The 24,080-nt window shown below is 42.5% G+C and overlaps 1 protein-coding gene and 1 long non-coding RNA gene across 8 annotated transcripts in view; one reads left to right on the top strand and one right to left on the bottom strand.

Annotated features, from left to right (window-relative positions):
* Window positions 1-4,557: 4,557 nt before the first annotated feature.
* Window positions 4,558-24,080, bottom strand: part of LOC141050230 (uncharacterized) — a 64,627-nt gene continuing 45,104 nt past the window's right edge. For 4 of the 7 annotated variants that reach the window (XM_073547102.1, XM_073547091.1, XM_073547112.1 and 1 more), the window contains exons 6-9: window positions 22,263-22,379; window positions 14,992-15,063; window positions 13,584-13,681; window positions 4,558-5,249 (exon numbers count right to left, since the gene is read on the bottom strand). In XM_073547102.1, coding sequence (XP_073403203.1) covers window positions 4,772-5,249; window positions 13,584-13,681; window positions 14,992-15,063; window positions 22,263-22,379 — 765 coding nt within the window. In that variant the 3' untranslated portion in view covers window positions 4,558-4,771. Of the gene's footprint in view, window positions 5,250-8,473; window positions 8,619-13,583; window positions 13,682-14,991; window positions 15,064-22,262; window positions 22,380-24,080 lie in introns of those variants that run through there. The other 3 variants (XM_073547127.1, XM_073547099.1, XM_073547136.1) reach the window with 3 other exon arrangements.
* Window positions 8,942-24,080, top strand: part of LOC141050269 (uncharacterized) — a 52,672-nt gene continuing 37,533 nt past the window's right edge. The window contains exon 1 of the long non-coding RNA XR_012220511.1: window positions 8,942-9,021. This is a non-coding gene — a long non-coding RNA (uncharacterized lncRNA). The remainder of the gene's footprint in view (window positions 9,022-24,080) is intronic.

Below are 24,080 nucleotides of genomic sequence, written 5' to 3'. Positions count from 1 at the left end.
AGGTACAGTGGTCAGAATTGTAAAAATTGGCCCGGTAGTTAACGTGCAAACCACCCTTGGTAGTGAAGGGGTTAAGGATTCCATAATAACAGGGTCTGTACCACATGACTGGCGTATAGCAAATGTGGTGCCAATATTCAAAAAGGGGACAAAAACTGAACTTGGAAATTATAGGCCAGTAAGTTTAACCTTAACTGTGGGTAAAATCCTGGAGGGTTTTCTAAGAGATACTATACTGGAGTATCTGGAGAAGAATAACCTCATGATCCAATATCAACATGGGTTTATAAGGGACCGTTCCTGTCAGACTAATCTGATAAGCTTTTATGAAGAGGTAAGTTCCGGACTGGACCAAGGGAATGCAGTGGATGTGGTGTACACGGACTTTTCAAAAGCTTTTGATACGGTGCCACACAAATGGTTGATACATAAAATGAGAACAATGGGGATAGGGGAAAATATATGTAGGTGGTTTAAGAGCTGGCTCAGGGATAGGAAACAAAGGGTGGTTATTAATGGATCACACTCGGACAGGGTCACGGTTAGCAGTGGGGTACCACAGGGGTCAGTTTTGGGCCCGCTTCTTTTCAACATATTTATTAATGACCTTGTAGGGGGCATAGAGAATAGAATTTCAATATTTGCAGATGACACTAAACTCTGCAGGGTAATCAATAAAGAGGAGGACAATTTCATATTACAGGAGGATTTATGTAAACTAAAAGCTTGGGCTGATAAATGTGCGCCGAACGTCTGTGGAGAAAATCCAATCTACACGAAGATTTCATCCATTATAAGTTTATGCTTCGAACATACAACACTGCCCTTCACCTCTCCAAACAAACCTATTTCAACACCCTCATCACCTCACTGTCCAATAACCCGAAACGTCTCTTTGACACTTTTCATTCTCTACTCAACCCAAGAGTACAGGCCCCAACCACGGAGTTCCGAGCTGACGATCTGGCCAATTACTTCAAAGAAAAAATTGACCAGATCCGGCAGGAAATTATCTCGCAATCACCTCATACCATGCACTGTCCTCCCTCCCCCACTGCAGCTAGCTCACACTCTGATTTTGAACCAGTCACAGAAGTAAGCAGGCTCCTTGCATCTTCTCGCCCAACCACTTGCATTAGTGACCCATTTCCATCACATCTCCTCCAGTCCCTTTCCCCTGCTGTCACCACTCACCTAACTAAAATATTTAACCTCTCTCTCTCTCTCTCTTCTGGAATCTTTCCGTCCTCATTTAAGCATGCCATCATACATCCACAACTTAAAAAACCATCCCTCGACCAAACCGGTGCCGCTAACTATAGACCTGTCTCTAATCTTCCCTTCATCTCTAAACTCCTGGAACGCGTGGTCCACTCCCGTCTTATCCGCTATCTCTCTGATAACTCTCTTCTCGACCCTCTCCAATCCGGCTTCCGCTCCTTAAACTCTACTGAAACTGCCCTCACTAAAGTCTCTAATGATCTACTAACAGCTAAATCTAATGGTCATTACTCCATGCTAATTCTCTTGGATCTCTCTGCAGCATTCAACACTGTGGATCATCATCTCCTGCTCACTAGGCTCCATTCCATTTTTCCTCAAGGACACCGTTCTCTCCTGGTTCTCCTCCTATCTCTCTGACCGCTCCTTTACTGTATCTTTTGCTGGTTCCTCCTCCTCTCACCTTCCCCTTACTGTTGGGGTTCCTCAAGGATCAGTCCTAGGCCCCCTCCTCTTCTCCTTGTACACTGCCCCTATTGGTCAAACAATCAGTAGATTTGGTTTCCAGTACCATCTCTATGTTGATGACACCCAATTATACGCTTCTTCTCCTGACATCACACCAGCCTATCTAGAAAACACCGGCGATTGTCTAAACGCTGTGTCTAACATAATGTCCTCACTATATCTAAAACTGAACCTGTCAAACACTGAACTCCTTGTGTTTCCTCCCTCTACTAATGTACCTATACCCGACATTGCAATTTCTGTGTGTGGCTCCACTATTACTCCCCAGCAACATGCCCGCTGTCTTGGGGTCCGAGCTTTCCTTTGCCCCCCCACATTCGATCACTGGCTCGCACTTGTCATCTACACCTCAAAAACATTTCTAGAATCGACCTTTTCTTACTTTTGAGTCTGCAAAAACTCTTACTGTTTCTCTTATTCATTCTCGTCTTGACTATTGTAACTCTCTTCTAATCGGTCTCCCTCTTACCAAACTCTCCCCTCTCCAATCTGTCTTGAATGCTGCAGCCAGGATCATATTCCTCACCAAACGTTACACCGATGCCTCTACCTTGTGCCAGTCATTACACTGGCTACCCATCCACTCCAGAATTCAGTATAAACTTATTATCCTCATCCACAAAGCCCTCCATGGCTCATCACCACCCTACATCTCCTCCCTTTTTTCAGTATACCACCCTACCCGCGCCCTCCGTTCTGCTGATGACCTGAGGTTAGCATCCTCAATAATCAGAACCTCCCACTCCCATCTCCAAGTCTTTACACGTGCTGCGCCAATTCTTTGGAATGCACTTCCCAGGTCAATACGATTAGTCCCCAAATCCCCACAATTTTAAGCGTGCCCTGAAAACGCATTTATTCAGACTGGCCTATCGCCTCAACATATTAACCTAATCTATCCCTGTGTGGCACAGCCAAAAGTTTTACCATAACCAGGTTCCCCGCATCATGTTCCCACATGCTTTATGCATCCATTAGCCCTCTGTGTCTGTACTGATACACACTTAACATTATGGCTGGTCCATACAATCAGGGCAACTGTTACCACCCACCTTTCGTGTCTCCCTTTTTTTCCCTCAGATTGTGAGCTTGCGAGCAGGGCCCTCATTCCTCTTGGTATTTGTTATAATCTATGTGATTATTGTTATGCTGTAATGTCTATTGTCTGTACAAATCCCCTCCGAAATGTAAAGTGCTGCGAAATATGTCGGCGCTATAGAAATAAAATTTATTATTATTATAAATGGCAAATGAGCTTTAATGGGGATAAATGTAAGGTCATGCACTTGGGTAGAACGAATAAGATGTATAATTATGTGCTTAATTGTAAAACACTGGGCAAAACTGTCACTGAAAAGGACCTGGGTGTATGGGTGGACGACAAAGTCACATTTAGTGGCCAGTGTCAGGCAGCTGCTACAAAGGTAAATAAAATAATGGGATGCATTAAAAGAGGCATAGATGCTCATGAGGAGAACATAATTTTACCTCTATATAAGTCACTAGTGCGACCACACTTAGAATACGGTGTACAGTTCTGGTCTCCGGTGTATAAGACATAGCTGAACTGGAGCGGGTGCAGAGAAGAGCAACCAAGGTTATTCGGGAACTGGGGGGTCTGCAATACCAAGACAGGTTATTACACTTGGGGTTATTTAATTTGGAAAGTCGAAGGCTTAGGGGTGATCTTATTACAATGTATAAATATATGCCGGGACAATACAGAGACCTTTCTAATGATCTTTTCACTCTTAGACCTGTGACGGGGACAAGGGGGCATCCTCTACGTCTGGAGGAAAGAAGGTTTAAGCATACTCACAGACGCGGATTCTTTACTGTAAGAGCAGTGAGACTATGGAACGCTCTGCCATATGATGTTGTAATGAGTGATTCCCTACTAAAATTTAAGAAGGGACTGGATGCCTTTCTTGAAAAGTATAATATTACAGGGTATATACACTAGTTTCCTTAATATTGCGTTGATCCAGGGAGCTAGTCTGATGGCCGTATGTTGAGTCGGGAAGGAATTTTTTTCCCCAATGTGAAGCTTACTGTTTGCCACATGGGTTTTTTTCTGCCTTCCTCTGGATCAACATGTTAGGGCAGGTTAGGATAGGATATGGGTTGAACTAGATGGACTTAAAGTCTCCCTTCAACCTTAATAACTATGTTACTAGAATGTGGAATTCCCTACCACAAGAGGTAGTAATGGCAGACACTATAACCGCTTTTAAAAAGGGCTAGATGATTTCCTCAGTACATATACATTTTTTGCCACTAAATTACCTGTAACCCACAATGTTATAATTGGTGGAGAAAGGTTGAACTTTATGGACCAATGTCCTTTTTCAACCTAGGTAACTACTTAACTATGTACATGCTGCTCGATGGGGTTGAGATCTTGTGATTGACTTGGCTATAGCAGAACATTCCAGTTTTATGCCTTTAGGTCTTTTTGTGATTTCTAAAGCTCACCAGTGCGTGTTTTTTTTTTTGCAAAATGTAGAAAACTGTTGATTTGGACAGCCCTAATGTTTCTGACATCCTTCTTTTTTTGCAGCACAATGACTTCCATTGAGAGCTCTTTGACCCTGTGGGTTCATAGGGACAGCTTCCAAATGCATCAGCTCCTGGGACCTTTACCTGCTTAATTGATGGATTAATGAGGGTAAAGCCCATTAAAGAGCTTTTGATAAAAATGTCCAATTACTTTTGGTTTCTTGAAAAAGAGGCTAAAGAGCTGCAATTCCTAAACCCTTACTCCAATTAGAATGTAAATCCGCTCAAATAAAAGCTGAGAGTCTGTACTGCATTTTAAGCCAATATATTCATTATATAAGTGTATCTTGAATATGTTTCGGTTAACAACTAAAATGTAAAAACTTGTGTCACTGTCGAAATATTTCTGGACTTAACGGCATATTCATTTGAAAGGGATGCTTTCGCACATTGCATTTCCAGACAGTTACTAGTAAATGTACAAAGCTGTGCAAAGTAAACAATTAGGGGGTGCCATGCCCTCTTAGTTTTGATGATGCTGAACAATATTGCTCTTTAACTGTTCAATTGTTTTAGATAACCTTTTTATAGTGTGTCTCTGTCTCTGAATCTGACGTTGCAGGGTTCTCACTTTCTTTTTAAGTTTCATGGTATCAGGGGTAAAACGAGGAAGGCTTTCTTCACTGTGAAATGCTGAGTAAGAGTGGTCGCAAGCACTATGTTTTTCTGTTTCTTGGAATCCATCTACAACTTTCATGGACCTACAGTCTCCAAAGTTTTGGTGCGTTGCTGTTACTGGTTTTCCTCTACATTTCCTTGCCTTGAAGACGGAAGGTACAGCACGTAAGCTTAGTCGGGGTACCAGTATCCCAGGAAGTATGATGTAATCCTTGCCTTTGAAATGATCACTGCAAATTCTGCTCGCTGCTGAAGGTTTCCAATCACAACGCTTAACAGCTTTAACCCATTTGGAAAGATGCTCAGGACGTTTCATAGGAAATCTGTAAAATAGAAATTGGTGGTTGCAATTATTTTTGCCTAATTTTTCAGGAAAATAAAATACACACAATTCCTGATTCCTTTTTAATTTTCTTCCTGCTCTAGAGCATGTGAATCATAGATCGCACCTCAAGTCCAACATGGCAGGTTACCTTCAAATGGGTTTTCCTGGGGCTATGTGCACACGTTCGGGAATTGGCAGCAACACATGTCCGCTGCGTCCAAAGAGCTGCCGGCTATTGAACGTAGGTAAATCCGCATTTGTTCACTGAATCGTGCGGATTCACTGCGTCCAATACATTGTATGGGTGACATTTATCTTGAGGTGGCTTGCGTCTCCAAGATCAATAGACATGCTGCTGCCTGGTAACACGTGCCAAATGTCTGTCTCCGCAGGTAAGTAGCGGGCATCTGTGCGCACATACTGGGCATGGGATTTCTTGAAATCCCATCCACTATGCTGTAACAGCTGGCCGCTGCGAGTTGGATGCTCCACAAGTACACAGCGTCCAACCCGCAGCGTTTACTGATCGTGTGCACATACCTGAAGAGAAAATCTTACTTTATGCCCTAAAACTTATTGTCTGATTTCGGAATAAATTCTTGGACTTTTGTGCGCTACCAGATAAAATCACTAATCCAGTGTTTAGGAGAAAGATTAATCCATTTATTTCCCAACGCGTTTCGAAATGTATACCATTTCTTCTTCAGGGGATGACATATATGATCAGACAGAACTGTCACAGATTATATAGAACAGAAGTTCAAAAAAAGATTCAAAAAACGGCGCCAAAAGGTCACATGTCATCTGGTACAAATGTCAGAGTTCAAAGTGTCATAGTTAAATTAATGTATTAGTTAATTTAAAATCATTAAAAACATATTACTTTTATTATTCCATAGATAAAAGAAAGAAGAAAGGAATGGGAGGATAAAAAAGACAAAGAGGGGAAGACCCGTGCAAAACGAACTCCTGACATCAAGAGATAAAAAAATAGGCACAGTGGTTGTCTCAGACCACTATACCAGAATCGGTTATACCTAACACGAAAAGAAGAAAAAAGGCTTCAAAAAAAGGGGAAAATGTCTTTTTGTATACATAAGCGAATTTTAATTAAAAATGATCTTTTTGACAATAAAATTCTCTCTTTTTATTAAAAATGTATGTAAAAAATGTGTATATGAGAAATGTAAAAATATAAAAGAAATATATAATATAATAAAAATCAGTACAATTAGTTCCAAATCACCTGAGAGGGGGGGAATAATTTTATTCATAAGTCCTTGGAGTGTTCGTAACGAAATGAACAGTTACTAATTATAGAGAGCTCTCGCAGCGTTCAAAAAACAGGATCGCCTCCTGTGCTGTCTCAGAGCAAAGATCAATCAGTATGATCGATCACACAAGGGGGAGACCTCAACTTCATCTGTGAATCCTCACGGTGTTTTATAGGGAAAAGAGCAGAGACACTGACTATGGAGGAATCATGCAGCGGTGAATGAAGAAACCAGGATCGCTCACCGCGATGTTCCAGTGCAAAGGGAGGAATTAGAAAGAAGAAAAAGAGACTGTATGCCACCAATATAGAAAAAGTGGCATTATTTACTTACAACATTATAATATATAATTATATAAAAGAGATATGTACATTAAATGGGAAATATGACAAATATAAAACATTACAGAAAAAAGTCGCATATGAAAAAACATTACAGAAATAAAAAGTCGCATATAAAAAAGGGGGTTAATCATACAAGATATTACAAAAATCATTAGGATTAATATATGGTTACATAATTAAAAATTAATAAAAGAGAAATTCATTAAATTTATCAAATTTTAAAGAAAGACCTCTGTAATTTCGTTTTTACAAAAATTTTTACCTAGTAATCCAGGAATAACCTTTAGAAGGGCACCAACCATTAAGGGATTGGTGGCCCCTAGTCGACAAAAAACTATATCTGCATTCCCTATTCATGCCTCTTTAAAAGGGATTTATAAGTGTGGCAAGAAAAATTGTCTCTGCTGTAAGATTATTACACATAAGGAAAAAACTATAAAATCATCTATCACTAATGAAATCTTTCCTATAAAAAACTATCTGAATTGCACTACGGAATATGTAATATATCTAATTGAATGTGGATGTAAAAAACAATACGTTGGAAGGACAACCCAACCCCTACATCTAAGGGTTAATTCACATAGATACAATATTAAGAGGGGTTTCTTACAACATGGTCTGTCAAGACATTTTACTATTAAACATAATAAGGATCCGAGTGGACTAAAAATCAGTCCAATTGAACATATTCCTGCTGATAATCCTGACAGAATAGGGCAATTGAATAGAAAAGAAGTGTTTTGGATCTACAGGCTAAATACACTCAAGCCTTATGGATTAAACGAAATTACAGAGGTCTTTCTTTAAAATTTGATAAATTTAATGAATTTCTCTTTTATTAATTTTTAATTATGTAACCATATATTAATCCTAATGATTTTTGTAATATCTTGTATGATTAACCCCCTTTTTTATATGCGCTTTTTATTTCTGTAATGTTTTTTCATATGCGACTTTTTTCTGTAATGTTTTATATTTGTCATATTTCCCATTTAATGTACATATCTCTTTTATATAATTATATATTATAATGTTGTAAGTAAATAATGCCACTTTTTCTATATTGGTGGCATACAGTCTCTTTTTCTTCTTCTTTCTAATTCCTCCCTTTTGACTGGAACATCGCGGTGAGCGATCCTGGTTTCTTCATTCACCGCTGCATGATTCCTCCATAGTCAGTGTCTCTGCTCTTTTCCCTATAAAACACCGTGAGGATTCACAGATGAAGTTGAGGTCTCCCCCTTGTGTGATCGATCATACTGATTGATCTTTGCTCTGAGACAGCACAGGAGGCGATCCTGTTTTTTGAACGCTGCGAGAGCTCTCTATAATTAGTAACTGTTCATTTCGTTACGAACACTCCAAGGACTTATGAATAAAATTATTCCCCCCCTCTCAGGTGATTTGGAACTAATTGTACTGATTTTTATTATATTATATATTTCTTTTATATTTTTACATTTCTCATATACACATTTTTTACATACATTTTTAATAAAAAGAGAGAATTTTATTGTCAAAAAGATCATTTTTAATTAAAATTCGCTTATATATACAAAAAGACATTTTCCCCTTTTTTTGAAGCCTTTTTTCTTCTTTTCGTGTTAGGTATAACCGATTCTGGTATAGTGGTCTGAGACAACCACTGTGCCTATTTTTTTATCTCTTGATGTCAGGAGTTCGTTTTGCACAGGTCTTCCCCTCTTTGTCTTTTTTATCCTCCCATTCCTTTCTTCTTTCTTTTATCTATGGAATAATAAAAGTAATATGTTTTTAATGATTTTAAATTAACTAATACATTAATTTAACTATGACACTTTGAACTCTGACATTTGTACCAGATGACATGTGACCTTTTGGCGCCGTTTTTTGAATCTTTTTTTGAACTTCTGTTCTATATAATCTGTGACAGTTCCGTCTGATCATATATGTCATCCCCTGAAGAAGAAATGGTATACATTTCGAAACGCGTTGGGAAATAAATGGATTAATCTTTCTCCTAAACACTGGATTAGTGATTTTATCTGGTAGCGCACAAAAGTCCAAGAATTTATTCCGAAATCAGATGTTGAAGCGGTCGCAGAGTTGACCTTTGGACGTGCAGCAAGCAGATTACTGATCCTACATGCTTTAATCTCTCCTAAAAAGGGTGAGTAAATTCTAATTTATCTTTTCTGCAATAACCCGGATAAGACCCTATTGCGCTTTTTTTGTTCCTTTAGCTATATTACATCTAAAACTTATTGTAGCTCATCTGAACCTTGCTGCTTCTCTCCCCTGTGGTAAATTGATGTGGTCATGACTCTTTTACAAAGCAAAAAAATAGAGAGTTAGAGACTGCTTCTTTGAATCAGTGCCAAGGCTGCTGCAATCACAAGACTTATTAGCTAACAAATTTCCTGTAGACACACGTAGCTTGGGTAAGATTTTTAGTTAATTTTATTTCTCTTATTATAGCGCTCTTTTCTTAAGTATGTGTGTGCTCCTTCTCGCAAGGAGGAAGTTAATGAAGTATATTCACCCTTTTACCCCCGAGGGTGGTTTGCATGTTAATGCCCGGGCCAATTTTTACAATTCTGACCACAATCCATTTATGAGGTAATAACTCTGGAACGCTTCCATGGATCCCGGTGATTCTGACACTGTTTTTTCGTGACATATTATACTTCATGTTAGTGGTAAAATTTCTTTGATATGACTTGCGTTTATTTGTGGAAAAAAACAGAAATTTGGCAAATATTTAGAAAAGTTTGCAATTTTCCAACCTTGAATTTTCATGCTCTTAAAATCACAGAGATATGGCACACAAAATACTTAAGTAACATTTCCCACATGTCTACTTTACATTTTTTTTTTGTTAGGAAGTTATAAGGGTTAAAGTTGAAAAGCGATTTCTCATTTTTCAACACCATTGTTTTTGGGAGAAAATACCCACAAGTGACACCATTTTAAAAACTGCACCCCTGAAGGTACTCAAAACCACATTCAAGAAGTTTATTAACCCTTCAGGTGCTTCACAGGAATTTATGGAATGTTTAAAAAAAATTTACTTCAGATCCAATTTGTTTTATTTTACCAAGGGTAACAGGACAAATTGGACCCCAAAAGTTGTTGTGCAATTTGGCCTGAGTACGCTGATACCCCACCGGTGAGATCACGGTGCTAGTGGGGATTTCACCGCAGCTCAGCCAGGCTGGAAATAGAGCCCAGTGACTGGATGTAACCGCTATGACGTCATCCCCAGTCACTGACTATGCATTGCCAGCAGCTCATTCACCAGTGGTTCTCAGCCTAGACGGTCACATCTTGGCACCATCCAGGTTGAAAACTAATTATCCACCAGACATGGATTACAGCGTAAAACAGAATGACAGACAAGTATGGTATATTGTTGTTTTATTTTACTTTTATTACAGGAGAACGAGGGCTTTGGTGGAATAGGCATTTGATGAGTATAACTGTGTTTCTGATTTTTAAATAAAAAAGTAAAACTGTGTTTTGTTTTATTTCTAACAAATGACTTCATTCTGGCTGTCTTTATTTACAGTATAACTATAGGATTAGTAATGGATAGGTGTCTTATAGATGCTTCTCCATTACTAATCCGTGGGCTTGATGTCACCCGAAAATACAAAAGTGACATCAACCCCACAAATATGATCCCCACTTGCCACCGCTACAGGGCAAGTGGGCAAAGCGCCAGAATTGGCACATCTCATAGCTGTGCCTTTTCTGGGCAGCTGTGGGCTGCTATTTTTAGGCTGGGGGGGATAATATCCATGGCTCCTTACCAGCCTAAGAATACCAGCCCCCAGCTGTCTGCTTTAGCAAGGCTGGTTGTCAAAAATGGGGGACCCCACACTGTTTTTTAAAGATATTTATTTAAATAATAAAAAAAAAAAAAAGAAAAAAAAAAAAAAAAAAAAAACAGCATGGGGACCCTTCTATTCTTGATAACCAGTCTTGCTGACAGCTGAGGGTTGCAGCCTCCAGCTGTTTGTTTTGCCTGGCTGGTTATGGAAACTACAGGGGAACTGACGCTGTTGTTTTCATTTATTCATTCATAGCGCAGGTGGCGGCTGATGAATACCCCATCAGCCGCTCCTACTGTCACTGTTATTAGCAGCAGGGGTAGGCTGATGGGAGTAGTAGTCCCATCAGCCACCACCTGCTGTCTCTTATCACTTAAATATAACTCTCATCATTCTCCCCTGCCTGCGCTGATTGCCATCAGAGCAGGGGAGAATGATGAGAGCTGTATTCAGCACGCGGCGCCGGGGAACAGCGCTTAATGTAACGCTTCTTCCCTGACGCCCGTCCTTGCAGTACACGCATGCCATAAGTATTACACACACGGACACTGACATCTCCGGTACCGGAAATATCAGGATGTGTGAAAGAGGTCTTATAGTGGGTTTTTAGGTTTGGCTGCTGTCACACACTAAGAGATGCTTTTTATTGCAAAAAATAGTTAATATAATGATAAAGCATTGTTTTTTGCCTTTATGTTGTTCACTAAAGGGGTTAACTAGTGGGACATTTTTATAGGACAGGTTGTTGCGGACGCAGCAATACCAAATGTGTACTTTTACTGTTTAGATTTTTTTTCAAATATTTATTTAGTGATAGAGTATTGATTTTTTTATGAAAATATTTTTACAGACATTTAATTTTTTTTTTTTTTAACTTTGTCCCACTATGGGACAATTATTTTTTGCATGCTCATTGCTTCTATAGCATGCAGATGAAGCAGCATCGCCATGCCATAGAAGCTGTCAGCTCTGCACTAACAGTGACTTGCTGATCATGCATTGCGAATGATCAGCAAGTTTCCTTGCTCTGGTGACCCGGATGTTGTCATGACGACATTGGGTCACCATGGCAACGATCGGGACCCCGCATCACGCCGCGGGGTCATTGATCCAAAGGCAGAGGGGTTATCATCCCTCTGCTGGCTTCTGGAATGATGCGCGGGCGATCACAATGACGTAATTTATATACACTCTGGTCCAGGTGTGTCAACTAGAGCTGGGGAAGGTTGCCACTGGGTCCTAAAGTCAGAAGGACGAGGAAAGAGTCTGCAAAGCCAACCGCTGAGACCTTCTGCAGATAGATGCAGTGCGACTGTCTGCTGCCTCTCACACACTCGTGACAAGTTGTGGTTTTTATTAGCACTATTTTGGGGTGCACATATGACTTTCATCAACTTTTAATTCCTTGCTTTGTGGGAAGTGACAAAAACGCTATTGTGACATTGTTTTTTATTAATTTTTTTTATGGTGCAACCTGGAGTGGGATAAACATCATGCTCATTTTATAGTTTGGGCTACTACAGAAACAATGATATAAATTAACTATACTTATTTTGTATTTTAATCATTTTTTTTTTTTTTAACAACAAATCCTTTTTTTTTAATACATATTTTTGTCACGGGATTACAACAATAGTGTGGAGCCAGAAGAACCAGCGTCTGATTGCTCCTTCTCCGGTGCTAAGAAGCACTTCTTCGTTTTAATGGCGTTTATTCCTTTTGGCAGAACAGGGGTTAATCGGCCATGTTGTAAAACTCTGAACTCTCAGCTGAGCTCAGTTAGCCACTCCCTTCCCTTTTATAATCTGGGTTCTGATGCAGATCCTTGTCAGAGATAGCATTTGCTCCATGGCTTCAGGAGGAGAGGTGTTCATATGAGAAGGAGGAGTGTTGGAGGTTTTTAAGTGTGGTAATTCCCTTCCCTTCTTTATTCCCCATCCTCCACTCCCCGATGCATTCCTCTGTTATATGTGAGTGAATGTTTTGTATGCCTGGCGTTTTGTGGTAACTCTTGTTTGTGTAGCCTTGTTTGTTGGGTTGGTGTACTGCAGTGAAGAGTAGAGCCCCTCTTCCTTGGATAGGGGAAAAAAAACAGATGGAGGGCTAACTCAGGAGATAAGATAAGGCAAAGGTGGAGGCCCCGTCACCTTCACAATTAATCCCAGGGTATAGGGTGAGCTAGGGCACCCCCTAGTGATAGGGACAGGGAAGGAGTCTCTGGTCCTGGGTCACCCGACAGGTGTGTCATGACAATTTTTCTGAAAAAATTTTCCTCAAGTGTCGCCATATTGTAAGAGTTTTTTTTTTTTTTTTTAAAGTCCATACTTTCCTTTTTTTGACCAATGATATCTCATATGTACTCGACGGGAGACTCTAGGCAATTGGAACACGCATAGGCCACGCAGGCTGCTCACAGTAGCATGAGCAACATGTGGCCTCGTGTTGTAGTACTGAAAAATGGCTCCTTTCTCTTCTTGGTGTTGCAATATCAATGTTAAGGAGTGCATTTTTGTGTTTGGCAAAGAAAAAAAAAACCGAAAACAAAAACATAGGTTTCCACAGAAAGAATAAGAATATTTAAAACAGATACCTCAGAAACCTGATAAATGGTCAAAATACATATGCACTATACCAGCAGAACATGGTTACACAGTCTCTATTGTTCCACAAGATAGAATCATTACCTTTTCTGTGGAGGTCCGCCTTCTCATCTATTCTATGCTGATGGGTATGTGGAAAACAAGGCTCAATGTGCCATATATAGTTGGGCTGTAGTAAGGTGGGCACATTTCAAATGCACTTATATAATCTTATATAGGATCTAATGCCCTTTACGTGAGGCCCCCCATTTATGCTTGTGAAAAACAAACACAAAACTAAAAAGTAACCAGTTGCTTACCTGAAAAATCTTCTCTCACATCCTTTAACGAAAATGCTATTGCAACCATGTACGGCACAGGCCACTGTACGGCTCCTCTCCACAGGTCCACGTTTTACCTAGACCACAAGATGAATTGTCTTACAAGTACAGATTTATATCATTTTAGTAACCTTTTTATCTGGTAGTCAGGTGAATTTTCATACTTTTATGTGTATAAGTTAAAAGTTACCAAATATTAAATTGATATTAACCCCAATACCCGCATATTTACTGAAATTAGCACTTTATTTCATACAATTTTGTATCCATGCCAAATTGTTTTGTAAAAATATGCATAGAAATTGATATTAGTGGCTAAAAGTGTTACACAAATGTATACAATTTTCTATCAACATATGCTTCAACCACTTAGTGACTGAGCCAATTTTGACCTTAACCCCTTAATGACCGGAGCTTTTTTCCGGTTTTGCATTTTCATTTTTCGCTCCCCTTCTTCCCAGAGCCACAACTTTCTTATTTTTCAGTCAATATGGCCATGTGAGGGCTTTTTTTTTGTGGGACGAGTTGTACTTTTGAACGACATCATTGAGTACAAGACATGGTAAAACCAAACGGGAAAAAAAATTCCAAGTGCGGTGAAATTGCAACAAAAAAAAAAAAAAAGAAGTGAATCCCACACTTGTTTTTTGTTTGTTTTTTTGCTAGGTTCACTAAATGCTAAAACTGACCTGCCATTATGATTCTCCAGGTCATTACGAGTTCAAAGACACCAAACATGTCTAGGTTCTTTTTTATCTAAGTGGTGAAAAAAAATTCCAAAGTTTGCGTTTAAAAATAAAAATAAAAATTTGCGCCATTTTCCAAGACCCGTAGCGTCTCCATTTTTCATGATCTCGGATTGGGCGAGGGCTTATTTTTTGGGCGCTGAGCTGACGTTTTTAACCATACAACTTTTGTGCAGATAAGATCTTTTGATCGCCCGTTATTGCATTTTAGTGCAATGCCTCGGCGACAAAAAAAAACAAACAAAAAACGTAATTCTGGCATTGTGATTTTTTTTCTCGCTACGCCGTTTACCGATCAGGTTAATCTTTTTTTTTTTGATAGATCGGGCGATTCTGAACGCGGCGATACCAAATATGTGTTTTTTCTATTGTTTTATTTTGAATGGGGTGAAAGGGGGGGGTGATTTAAACTTGTTTTATTTTTTCATACTTTTAAAAAATTTTTTTTTAATCTTGGCATGCTTCAATAGCATCCATGGGAGGCTAGAAGCTGTAGAAGCTGCCATAGCTTGATTGGCTCTGCTACATAGAGGCGATGCATCCATGTAGCAGAGCCGATAAGTGCATCTTATAATTCGAAAAATACGGTATTTTGTGTGACATAACTGATTTAAGGGCCAAAAAAAATCGTAGTTACTTACCGATAACGGTATTTCTCCGACCCCATGACGGCACCACGGAGAGAGGGGATCCGCCCCACGAGGACAGGAAACCTACAGACAAAAAGGCGGTACCTCTCTCCAGCGTCAGTTGTTTTACAGAGCATTTAATGGAACTTTGGCCTATAACATGAACAACTTTAAGAAAACCAATATTTCTATAATCATTAAACTGCGTAGAGGAGACACCACGTGACTATTTGGCTAAACTATATTTACAATAAGTGCGCACCCCACGCGTGTAGGGAGGGAATATACGGGTGCCGTCATGGGATCGGAGAAATACCGTTATCGGTATGTAACTACGATTTTCTCCTTCCCCCATGACGGCACCACAAGAGAATTGCAGAGACTATCTATTAGGGGGGACCACTGCCTCCAGCACCCTTCTACCAAAGGTAAGATCTGAGGAGGTGGCTAGGTCCAGCCGATAGTGGTTAAAAGAAAGTTGAAGGAGAGGACCAAGTAGCAGCTCTACATATCTGCTCAATGGAGATGCCTGGTCTCTCTGCCCAGGAAGTTGACACCGCTCTTGTGGAATGGGCCGTTATTCTACCTGGGATGTCCACGCCTTCTGACGAGTACGACAAGGTGATGGCGTCCCTTATCCACTTTCGCCAACGTGCTCTTTGATGCCTTCCGCCCTTTCTTTGGCCCCTGGAAGCAGACAAAAAGAGCCCTATCCTTCCTACACTCCCTGGTTGCCACTAAGTATTCCACTAGGCACCTCCTGACATCTAATGTGTGCAAGGTCTCTTCTCCCTTGTTTTTGGGATTGGGGCAAAAGGAGGGGAGGGAGTTTTCCTGGGTTCTGTGGAATCGGGATGCTACCTTCGGCAGGTAGGCTGGGTCTGTCCTAAGTACCACTCTATCTTCTAGGATGTGAGTAAATGGAGGGAAGGCTGACAGGGCTTGAATATCACTTATTCTGTGTGCCGATGTCAGGGCTACCAAGAGGGCGGTCTTGAGCGATATCAGTTTTAGAGGGGCCTCTTGTAATGGTTCAAAGGGAGTTTTGGACAGGGCTGAGAGTACCAAGTTTAGGTCCCAGGGAGGAGTATTTAGGGAAGGTATTGGTCTGGATCTACCGGCTGCTTTGATGAACCTGGCCACCCACGGGTTCCCTGCCAAGTCATAGTTGTAAAGGGCCCCTAGGACCGCCACCTGAACTTTCAGTGTACTGGTAGCCAAGCCTTGTTCTAAGCCCTTCTGTAGGAACTCTAAGATCTTTGATAGAGGAACCACCCCCCCTGCGCTGGCATTTGATACTGAGAGGAATTTCCTCCAGATCCTCCCATACAGTCTGGTAGTTACTGGTTTCCTACACCGTAGGAGGGTGGATACTAAATTTTTGGAGAAGCCCCTGTTGGTCAATAGCGCCCTTTCAAATTCCTGGCCGTCATATGTAGGTTCTCCACCTGGGGGTGTAGTACTGGGCACTGCGAGAGCAAGTTCGGGATATCCGGGAGGACCCAAGGGTCGGAGATGGACATTCTCCTCAACCACGTCCTTCTCGGCCAGAACGGGACTATTAATATTACCCTTGCCCTGTCCTCCCGAATCTTCCTCAGAACTGATGGAATTAGGACTATTGGAGGAAACGCATAGGCAAGGGGGAAGTGCCAGGGAATCATGAGGGCGTCCAGGGCTATCGGGTTCCCGGAGGGGGTCTATGGAGCAGAAGGTTTCCACCTTCCGGTTTGTGCTGTTGGCAAATAGGTCTATGCTGGGTATTCCCCATAGTGTTGTGATCTGGGTAAAAATTGCCTGGTTTAACTCCCACTCCCCCTGTCTCAACTGTGTGCGACTTAGGAAGTCTGCCGTCACGTTGTCTGCTCCTTTTATGTGTAGTGCCGTCAGTGAGCCTAGATTTTCTTCTGCCCACTGGAAAATTGATTTTGTCACTTCCCTTAGGGCATGGGATCTTGTCCCCCCTGATGGTTCAAGTAGGCTACTACTGTGCGGTTGTCCGAAAATACCCTTACGTGGTGGGACTTGAGGGAGTTCAGAAAGTACCGGAGGGCGAGTTTTACCGCTAAGAGCTCCTTCATATTTGAGGAGGCTCTTTCTTCGTCCATCGTCCAAACCCCTTGTGCTACCTGGTTGTCCAAGTGAGTCCCCCACCCCTGGTGCTTGCGTCTGTGGTAAGGACTCGAGATATCGCCAATACCCAAGGGACTCCCCGGGCTAGGTTGGATGGTTCCTCCCACCACTCTAGCGAGTGGGCTGTTTTGGGTGTAATGTCTAACCACCCTTCTAAATTTCTGTGAAGGGAAACCTCTGCGGCTAGTATCTCCCACTGGAGATCCCTTGTATGGGCTTGGGCCCACCGTACAGCCGGGATGCAGGCTGTCATTGAGCCGAGCAGGGACATGACTTTCCTTAGCGTTGTCGCGACTGTCACTATCTGCTTTATGTGCGTCATTTTCCCTTCTGGGAGGCGACACTCTTGTCTGAGCGAGTCTATGGTGATGCCCAGGTACTCCTGTACTTGACTCGGAGTTGTCCGAGATTTTGGCAGGTTTAGCAGCCAGCCTAGATTGGTTAGTGTTTCTATAGTCCTGTTTAGCTGATCCCTGCAGTGAGAAGGGAAGTTGCCTACCACTAGAAAGTCGTCTAGGTATGGAACTATGAGTACATCCTGCTCCCTTAAATGTGCCATGACTTCCGCTATGATTTTTGTGAACACTCTTGGAGCGATGGCCAGCCCGAATGGGAGGGCCTTGAACTGGTAGTGCCTTATTTCTCCTTTTATAGTAACTGCAATCCTGAGATACTGGCGATAATCCTTGTGTATGGGGACGTGATAGTACGCGCCTTAAGTCGAGCACTGTCATGAAGCAGGCGGGAAACAGCATTTTTACCGCGGATTTTATTGTTTCCATTTTGAACGGATGGATTGTCAGACACTTGTTTAGTCTTTTCATGTTTATTATCGTCCTGAATGTCCCGTCTGGCTTCCTCCTCAGGAAGATAGGGGAATAGAAGCCTTCTCCTTTTTCCTGGCGGGGGACTTCTTGTAGTACCGATTTCTCCACCAGGTTCTGAATTTCTTGTTGGACTGCTTCCTGCTCTTCCGCTGACTGTCTTTGCGGGGTCACTACAAAAAAGGGTTTGGGTGAGGTGTGATAGGGTAACCTGAGGCCTGTTTTTATCATGTTTAGGATCCAAGAACTGTTTGATATTTTTTCCCAGGCTGGGAAGAAGTGGCCTAACCTTCCTCCTACCTGGGAGACACCTTCATTGGGGTTGCTTCTTGTCTGCTGGTTTCCCAAACATGAACCCCTTCCCTTTTCCTCTCCTGTCCTCCCACTTATCCTGGGGGTTTCTAGGTGGCTTTCTCTGGATAAATTTCCTGCTCCAAAAACGTTTGAAGGGGAAATTAGACTGGTTGGGGAAGGATTTCTTTTTATCTCCTGCTTTATCAAGGATGTCATCCAATGTAGGACCGAACAGGAATTCGCCTTCACAGGGAATAGAGCAGAGTTTGGATTTCGTCTGCAGGTCCCCCCGTCCAGCATTTGAGCCAGAGTGCTCTCCTTGCCGCATTTGAGAACGAAGCTGCCCTGGCTGCCAGTCGGATTGAATCCGCGGATGCGTCTGCCAGAAAGGCCGCCGCTCCTCTCATCAATGGGATGGAGTCTAAAATCACGTCTCTTGGGGTCTTGCTTTTCAGATGGCTCTCCAATTGATCTAGCCACACCATCAAGGCTCTAGACGTGCATGTGGTGGCTATGGCGGGTTTCAGTCCTCCTCCGGCTGCCTCCCAGGAACCTTTTAGGAAAGTTTCCGCTTTTTTGTCCATGGGGTCCTTTAACGCTCCCATGTCTTCAAACGGCAGGGCGAATTTTTTTGATGCCTTCGCTATAGCTACATCCACTTTTGGCGCTTTCTCCCAATGAGAGCAGCTTGGGTCATCAAAGGGATACTTCCTTTTGGGAGTTAGGAGGCCCTTTTTTTCCGGCCTTTTCCATTCTTTCTGTATTAGTGCTTGTATTTTCTCGTTCATAGGGAACGACCTTCTCTTCTTTTGTTCCAACCCGCTGAACATGGCGTCTTGGATAGTTCTTTTGGGCCTGGTGTCCACCAGCCCCATAGTCGTTCTAATTGCTTTTATGAAGTTATCTGTTTCATCAATGGGGAAACAGCTGCGACCCCCTTCTTCGGAGGACGAGGAGTCGGACCCTGAACTTCCCGAGTTAGATGAGGATGATGAAGGTTCGCTCTCCCTGTCGCTGAGATCTGACTCGGGGTCTCTGGTCTTCGCTTTCTTATGTTTTTTGCTTCCTCTCTGAAGGGTTTTAACAGCATTTTCTACTTGGTGTTGGATTAGGTCCCTCAGATCGGAGGCGAACCTTGGGGATTCTTTACATATCGTGTGGTCAATGCACGCTTGGCAGAGCCTTTTTCCCCACCCTGTGGGAAGCTCTTCTTTACAGAGTGGGCAGATCTTATGGTTAACCTTCTGCGTGCACTTCTTTCCCTAAAAGAGAGGGACCCTAGTTACAGACTGTACGTTCACGTAGTCCACTTACCCACCAAGCCGAAGAAGGATACCGGATCTGGAGGGACAACCGGGTCTGCCGAAGCCTTGTCTTTTGGCGCCACCGCCCCACTGGACTCCTTGCTGCGACGGGACACCGAGCGGCTGCTGCTGTGTCTGGTCCTTGGGATCCTTGTTCTGGCGTTGCGGCGACTGCCGCTGGCGTCCTGTATCTGAGTGCATATCTGGCTGTGACTGTTCCTCTGGAGGCTCGCTCATTTTCCCAGCAAACGCCCCCTTTTTGTTTTTTTAAAAAATTTTTTATATCCTCGGCGTCCCCCTCCCGGTCCCTGCCGTGTGGGGAAGCGCGCTTTTTTTTTTTCCTATGGGTGCACGCCGCCGCTGCTTCTTTTCCTCGGCCTCCCGGGGTCCCCAGAGATGCATTGCGCGCCCGGCTGACGTCACTAAGCTCCGCCCCGCGCACGTGCGCTCTGAGATCCTTCCCAGAGATGCATAGCGGCGGTGGTGACGGCCGCAGGCCCCTGCACGCTACCCTGAGAGCGCAGCTCCCGCTCGCAGCGTTGCCTCGGCCCTACTCCACCGGGCTTCCAGCGCCTGCTGACGCCGCTGGCGGTGACAGCCGCAGCCTCTCTGCAGTCCTGTGAGCGCGGGCTCCTGCTCGGCTGTCTCGGCCCCACTCCACCGGGCTTCCAGCGCCCGCCAACGCCGCTACCCTGGAGCGCTTCTCTCCTGGGTGAGGCGAGCTTTGGCAATACTCCTGCCGCCTCACCCCCCTGCACACCCTGGAGGCCCACTGACCTTCCAGCGGTGGCGCCTCGGGTCACCACCCCAGCCGGGACAGGGAACCCCCACTGTCGTCCTCCGGACTGGTCAGCACCGGCATCAACGACGACTGGTGAGTCCATAGGTTCCCTGTGGGGACAGGAAACCAACTGACCCGGGAGAGAGGTACCGCCTTTTTGTCTGTAGGTTTCCTGTCCCCGTGGGGCGGATCCCCTCTCTCCGTGGTGCCGTCATGGGGGAAGGAGAAATTAAAAGTCCAAAATTTTACAATATTTTCACAAATAAATGCAAATCATATAGAGCAAATGTTACCACTACCGTGAAGCACAATATGTCACGAGAAAATCACTGGGATGCGGTGAAGCGTTCCAGAGTTATAACCACATAAAGTGACACTGATTAGAATTGAAAAATTTGGCCTGATCAGGAAGGTGAAAACAGGCTTCGGGGTGAAGGGAGTTAAAAATAATTTAAAAAAAAAAAAATCACGCACATATTTGACAATGCCGAGTTCCTAAAAGTCTGATCTATCAAAATATAAAAATTAATTCGATTGGTAAATAGAATTGCACTATTTTGCCTCAACACAAAAAAAGTAATAAAAAGATGATCAAAACATTGAATCTACCCAAAATGATCTTAACAAAAATATGGGCTCAGGGCGCAAGAAACAAGCCTTCACACAGCTAGCTCCATATCCTGAAAACGTTACGACTCTTGGAAAAAGGTGACGCAAGCAAATTTTTCCCTCTTTACAAATTTCTGAATTTTTTTTCCCGCATAAATAAAACTATGCATGATTGGTATCGCTGTAATCATACTAACCTAGAGAACTGTATTTCTAGGTCAGTTTTACTGTAAAATGAATGCTGTGAATAAAAAACAATTGCTGAATTGCTATTTCGCCACACTTAGAAATTGGTAAGCAGCTAGTCCATATATGGCTGAGAAGTATGCAGTCTGGGCAATGCTCTGTGAGCCAAGTTCAGCAGCAGCATATAATCTCACTGATAATTTACTACAATGCATCATTCTAGAATCTGGGCTGTTTAGCTCACAGCGCATTGCCCAGCTGTGTATGGGTTTTTTTTTGCCTCTGAATGGAAACAAGTCTGTTCTCATTCACTGTGAAAAATGAGAATGAATGAACTCATGGAGATCAACATCCAACACTGTGGAGACACCATCACATGTTTCTCAACGCAGTGATTCTAGGGCAATGCCCCCACCCTTATGGGAAATATGTAAATATATGAAAAACAAGCCACGGAGACACCATCACATGTTTCTCAACGCAAGCAATGACTAGCCAGGTCTTTCCCTGGGAGGGAACAACCACGGGAAGGGCAGTCTCCAATGAAGGAAACCACCTAAGCCAAAACATGGTATCCATCCACAGACAGCTGTTTCGGGGTATTGCCCCTCAGTGTGGAGTAGGAAACTGGCCAGTAGGAGCAATGAGTAGTAGAAGATTCTGCGGAGACACCATAACATGTTTCTCAACGCAGTGATTCTAGGGCAATGCCCCCACCCTTATGGGAAATTTTTCACAGTCTTCTACTAGGCATTGCTCCTACTGGCCAGTTTCCTACTCCATACTGATGAGGGGCAATACCCCGAAACAGCTGTCTGTGGATGGATACCATGTTTTGGCATAGGTGGTTTCCTTCATTGGAGACTGCCCTTCCCGTGGTTGTTCCCTCCCGGGGAAAGACCTGGCTAGTCATTGCTTGCGTTGAGAAACATGTGATGGTGTCTCTGCGGCTTGTGTTTTGCATATGTTCTCATTCACTGACTGCACATGAATATCTATCTTGAGAATCCCGAGAGACAGAAATGATACAGTACTGTATATTACAAAGATACAGAATTTCTCATTTATAAAGCGATCAATAATCAGACTAAAGCGGGCATACAAGTTACCATTATTGTGAGGATGTATGTATTTTTGCAGTATATACAATACCTTCTGCCTTTTAACTGATAAACTCTCTTTATTACTGATTTCATGTAATCTGGTTTCGAGGATTTTAGATGGTACAGTAATGTTGTCTTCCAGCTGATTGTTCTCTGTAGGGTCCGCCTACAATAAATAAATACAAAAAGGACACTATTAGGGTATGTGCACACGATCAGTAAATGCAGCGGGTTGGATGTACTTGTGCAGAGTCCAACCTGTAGCGGCCAGATGTTACAGTATTGTGGATGGTACGCGTGTGGAGGTGCCCACAGCTCACCCGCGGAGACGGATATGCGGCGCATCTATCCAGACTGCAGTATGTCAATTTCTCTTGCGGAGACACTAGTCTCCACAAGAAAAATGTCACCCATACAATGTATTGGACACGATGAATCTGCACAGTTTAGTGGACACATGCGGATTCATCTGCTTTCAATAGACGATAGCACTTTGAACGCAGCGAATATGTGCTGCGTCCAAAGCGCCGTCACTTCGGGATCGTCTGCACATACCTTAATTCAGCTTTGAAAATGCAGTTGTGTGAAAAAGTGTTTACCCCATCATGACCGCCTATTCTTTTGCATGTTTCTCAAACAAACGTTTCAGATCACCAAACTAAATTTAAATATTAGACAAAGATAACACAAGTAAGCACAAAATGGAAGGTTTTTAATATTAAGGAAAAAAGAAATCCAAACCTACAGGGCCCTGTAGTGAAAAAGTGATTGCCCCTCCTAAACCTAACAACTGGTTGGGCCAGCCTTAGCAGCAAAACTGCAATCAAAATTTGTCACAACCGGCAATGAGTTTTTTTACAACGCTCTGGATAAATTTTGGCCCACTCATTTGCAGAATTATTGTAATTCAGCCACATTGGAGGCTTTCCGAACTTGAATCGCCATTTTAAGATCATGCCACATCATCTAAATATGATTTAGTTCAGGACTTTGACTAGGCCACGCAAGTCTTAATTTTGCTTTTCTTAAGCCATTCAGAGGTGGACTTGCTGGTGTGTTTGGATCATTGTTCTGCTGCATAACCCAAGTGCGCTTCAGCTTGAGGTCAGGAACAGATGGCCGGACATTCTCCTTCAGGATTTTGTGGTAGACAGCAGAATTCATGGTTCCATTTTCCACAGCTGGTCTTCCAGGTTTTGACGCAGCAAAACAGCCCCAGACCACCACCACATTTTACTGTTGGTATGATATCCCTTTTCTGAAATGCTGTGTTACTTTTATGTCAGATGTGATTAAAGAAGAGAAAAAAAATACTACCGGAAAAATGCACACCACAAAAAAATATGTATGAAAAATATCATAATTTTATTGGCACACAATACAATTAAAACACACTTAAAACCATAGAACTGTGTCCACAGAGAAAAATTGATAAAATAATAACCCACATGCTTGAGAGTAGATAATAAATGACCCTCAATTAACTTTCTCCTAGTGGCTCATGAGGCTAAAGCAATACATATAAATATAACATGTCCAAAAGGACCTGAAAAGCTCGATAGAATAATAATCCCAAAGGGAGAATAATCCCAAGGGGAGAGCAAATAAAAATATATATATATATATGAACCGTCTCACCAGTCCAATGACCGATGGACAATATGAACCCAGAAGGAACGCTCAAACAATGAAAACACCTTAAAAAAAAAATAAAAAATGCCCCAATGTCAGCATATTACCAGAAGAGAGTCAGGATCCCATTGCTCCCAGGGATCAGAAATCTAAGTGGACCGCAGACATAACCCCACGTGTATCGCCCCCTCAAGTGAGGCTTCATTCAAAGACCTAAAAATTCATTTAAAAGCTA

Source organism: Dendrobates tinctorius, unplaced genomic scaffold (genome assembly GCF_039654945.1).
Source record: "Dendrobates tinctorius isolate UK_male_01 unplaced genomic scaffold, ASM3965494v1 ptg000011l, whole genome shotgun sequence".
NCBI lineage: Eukaryota > Metazoa > Chordata > Amphibia > Anura > Dendrobatidae > Dendrobates > Dendrobates tinctorius.
Note: the sequence above shows the minus strand (reverse complement) of the source record. Positions and strands in the feature narration are given on the sequence as shown.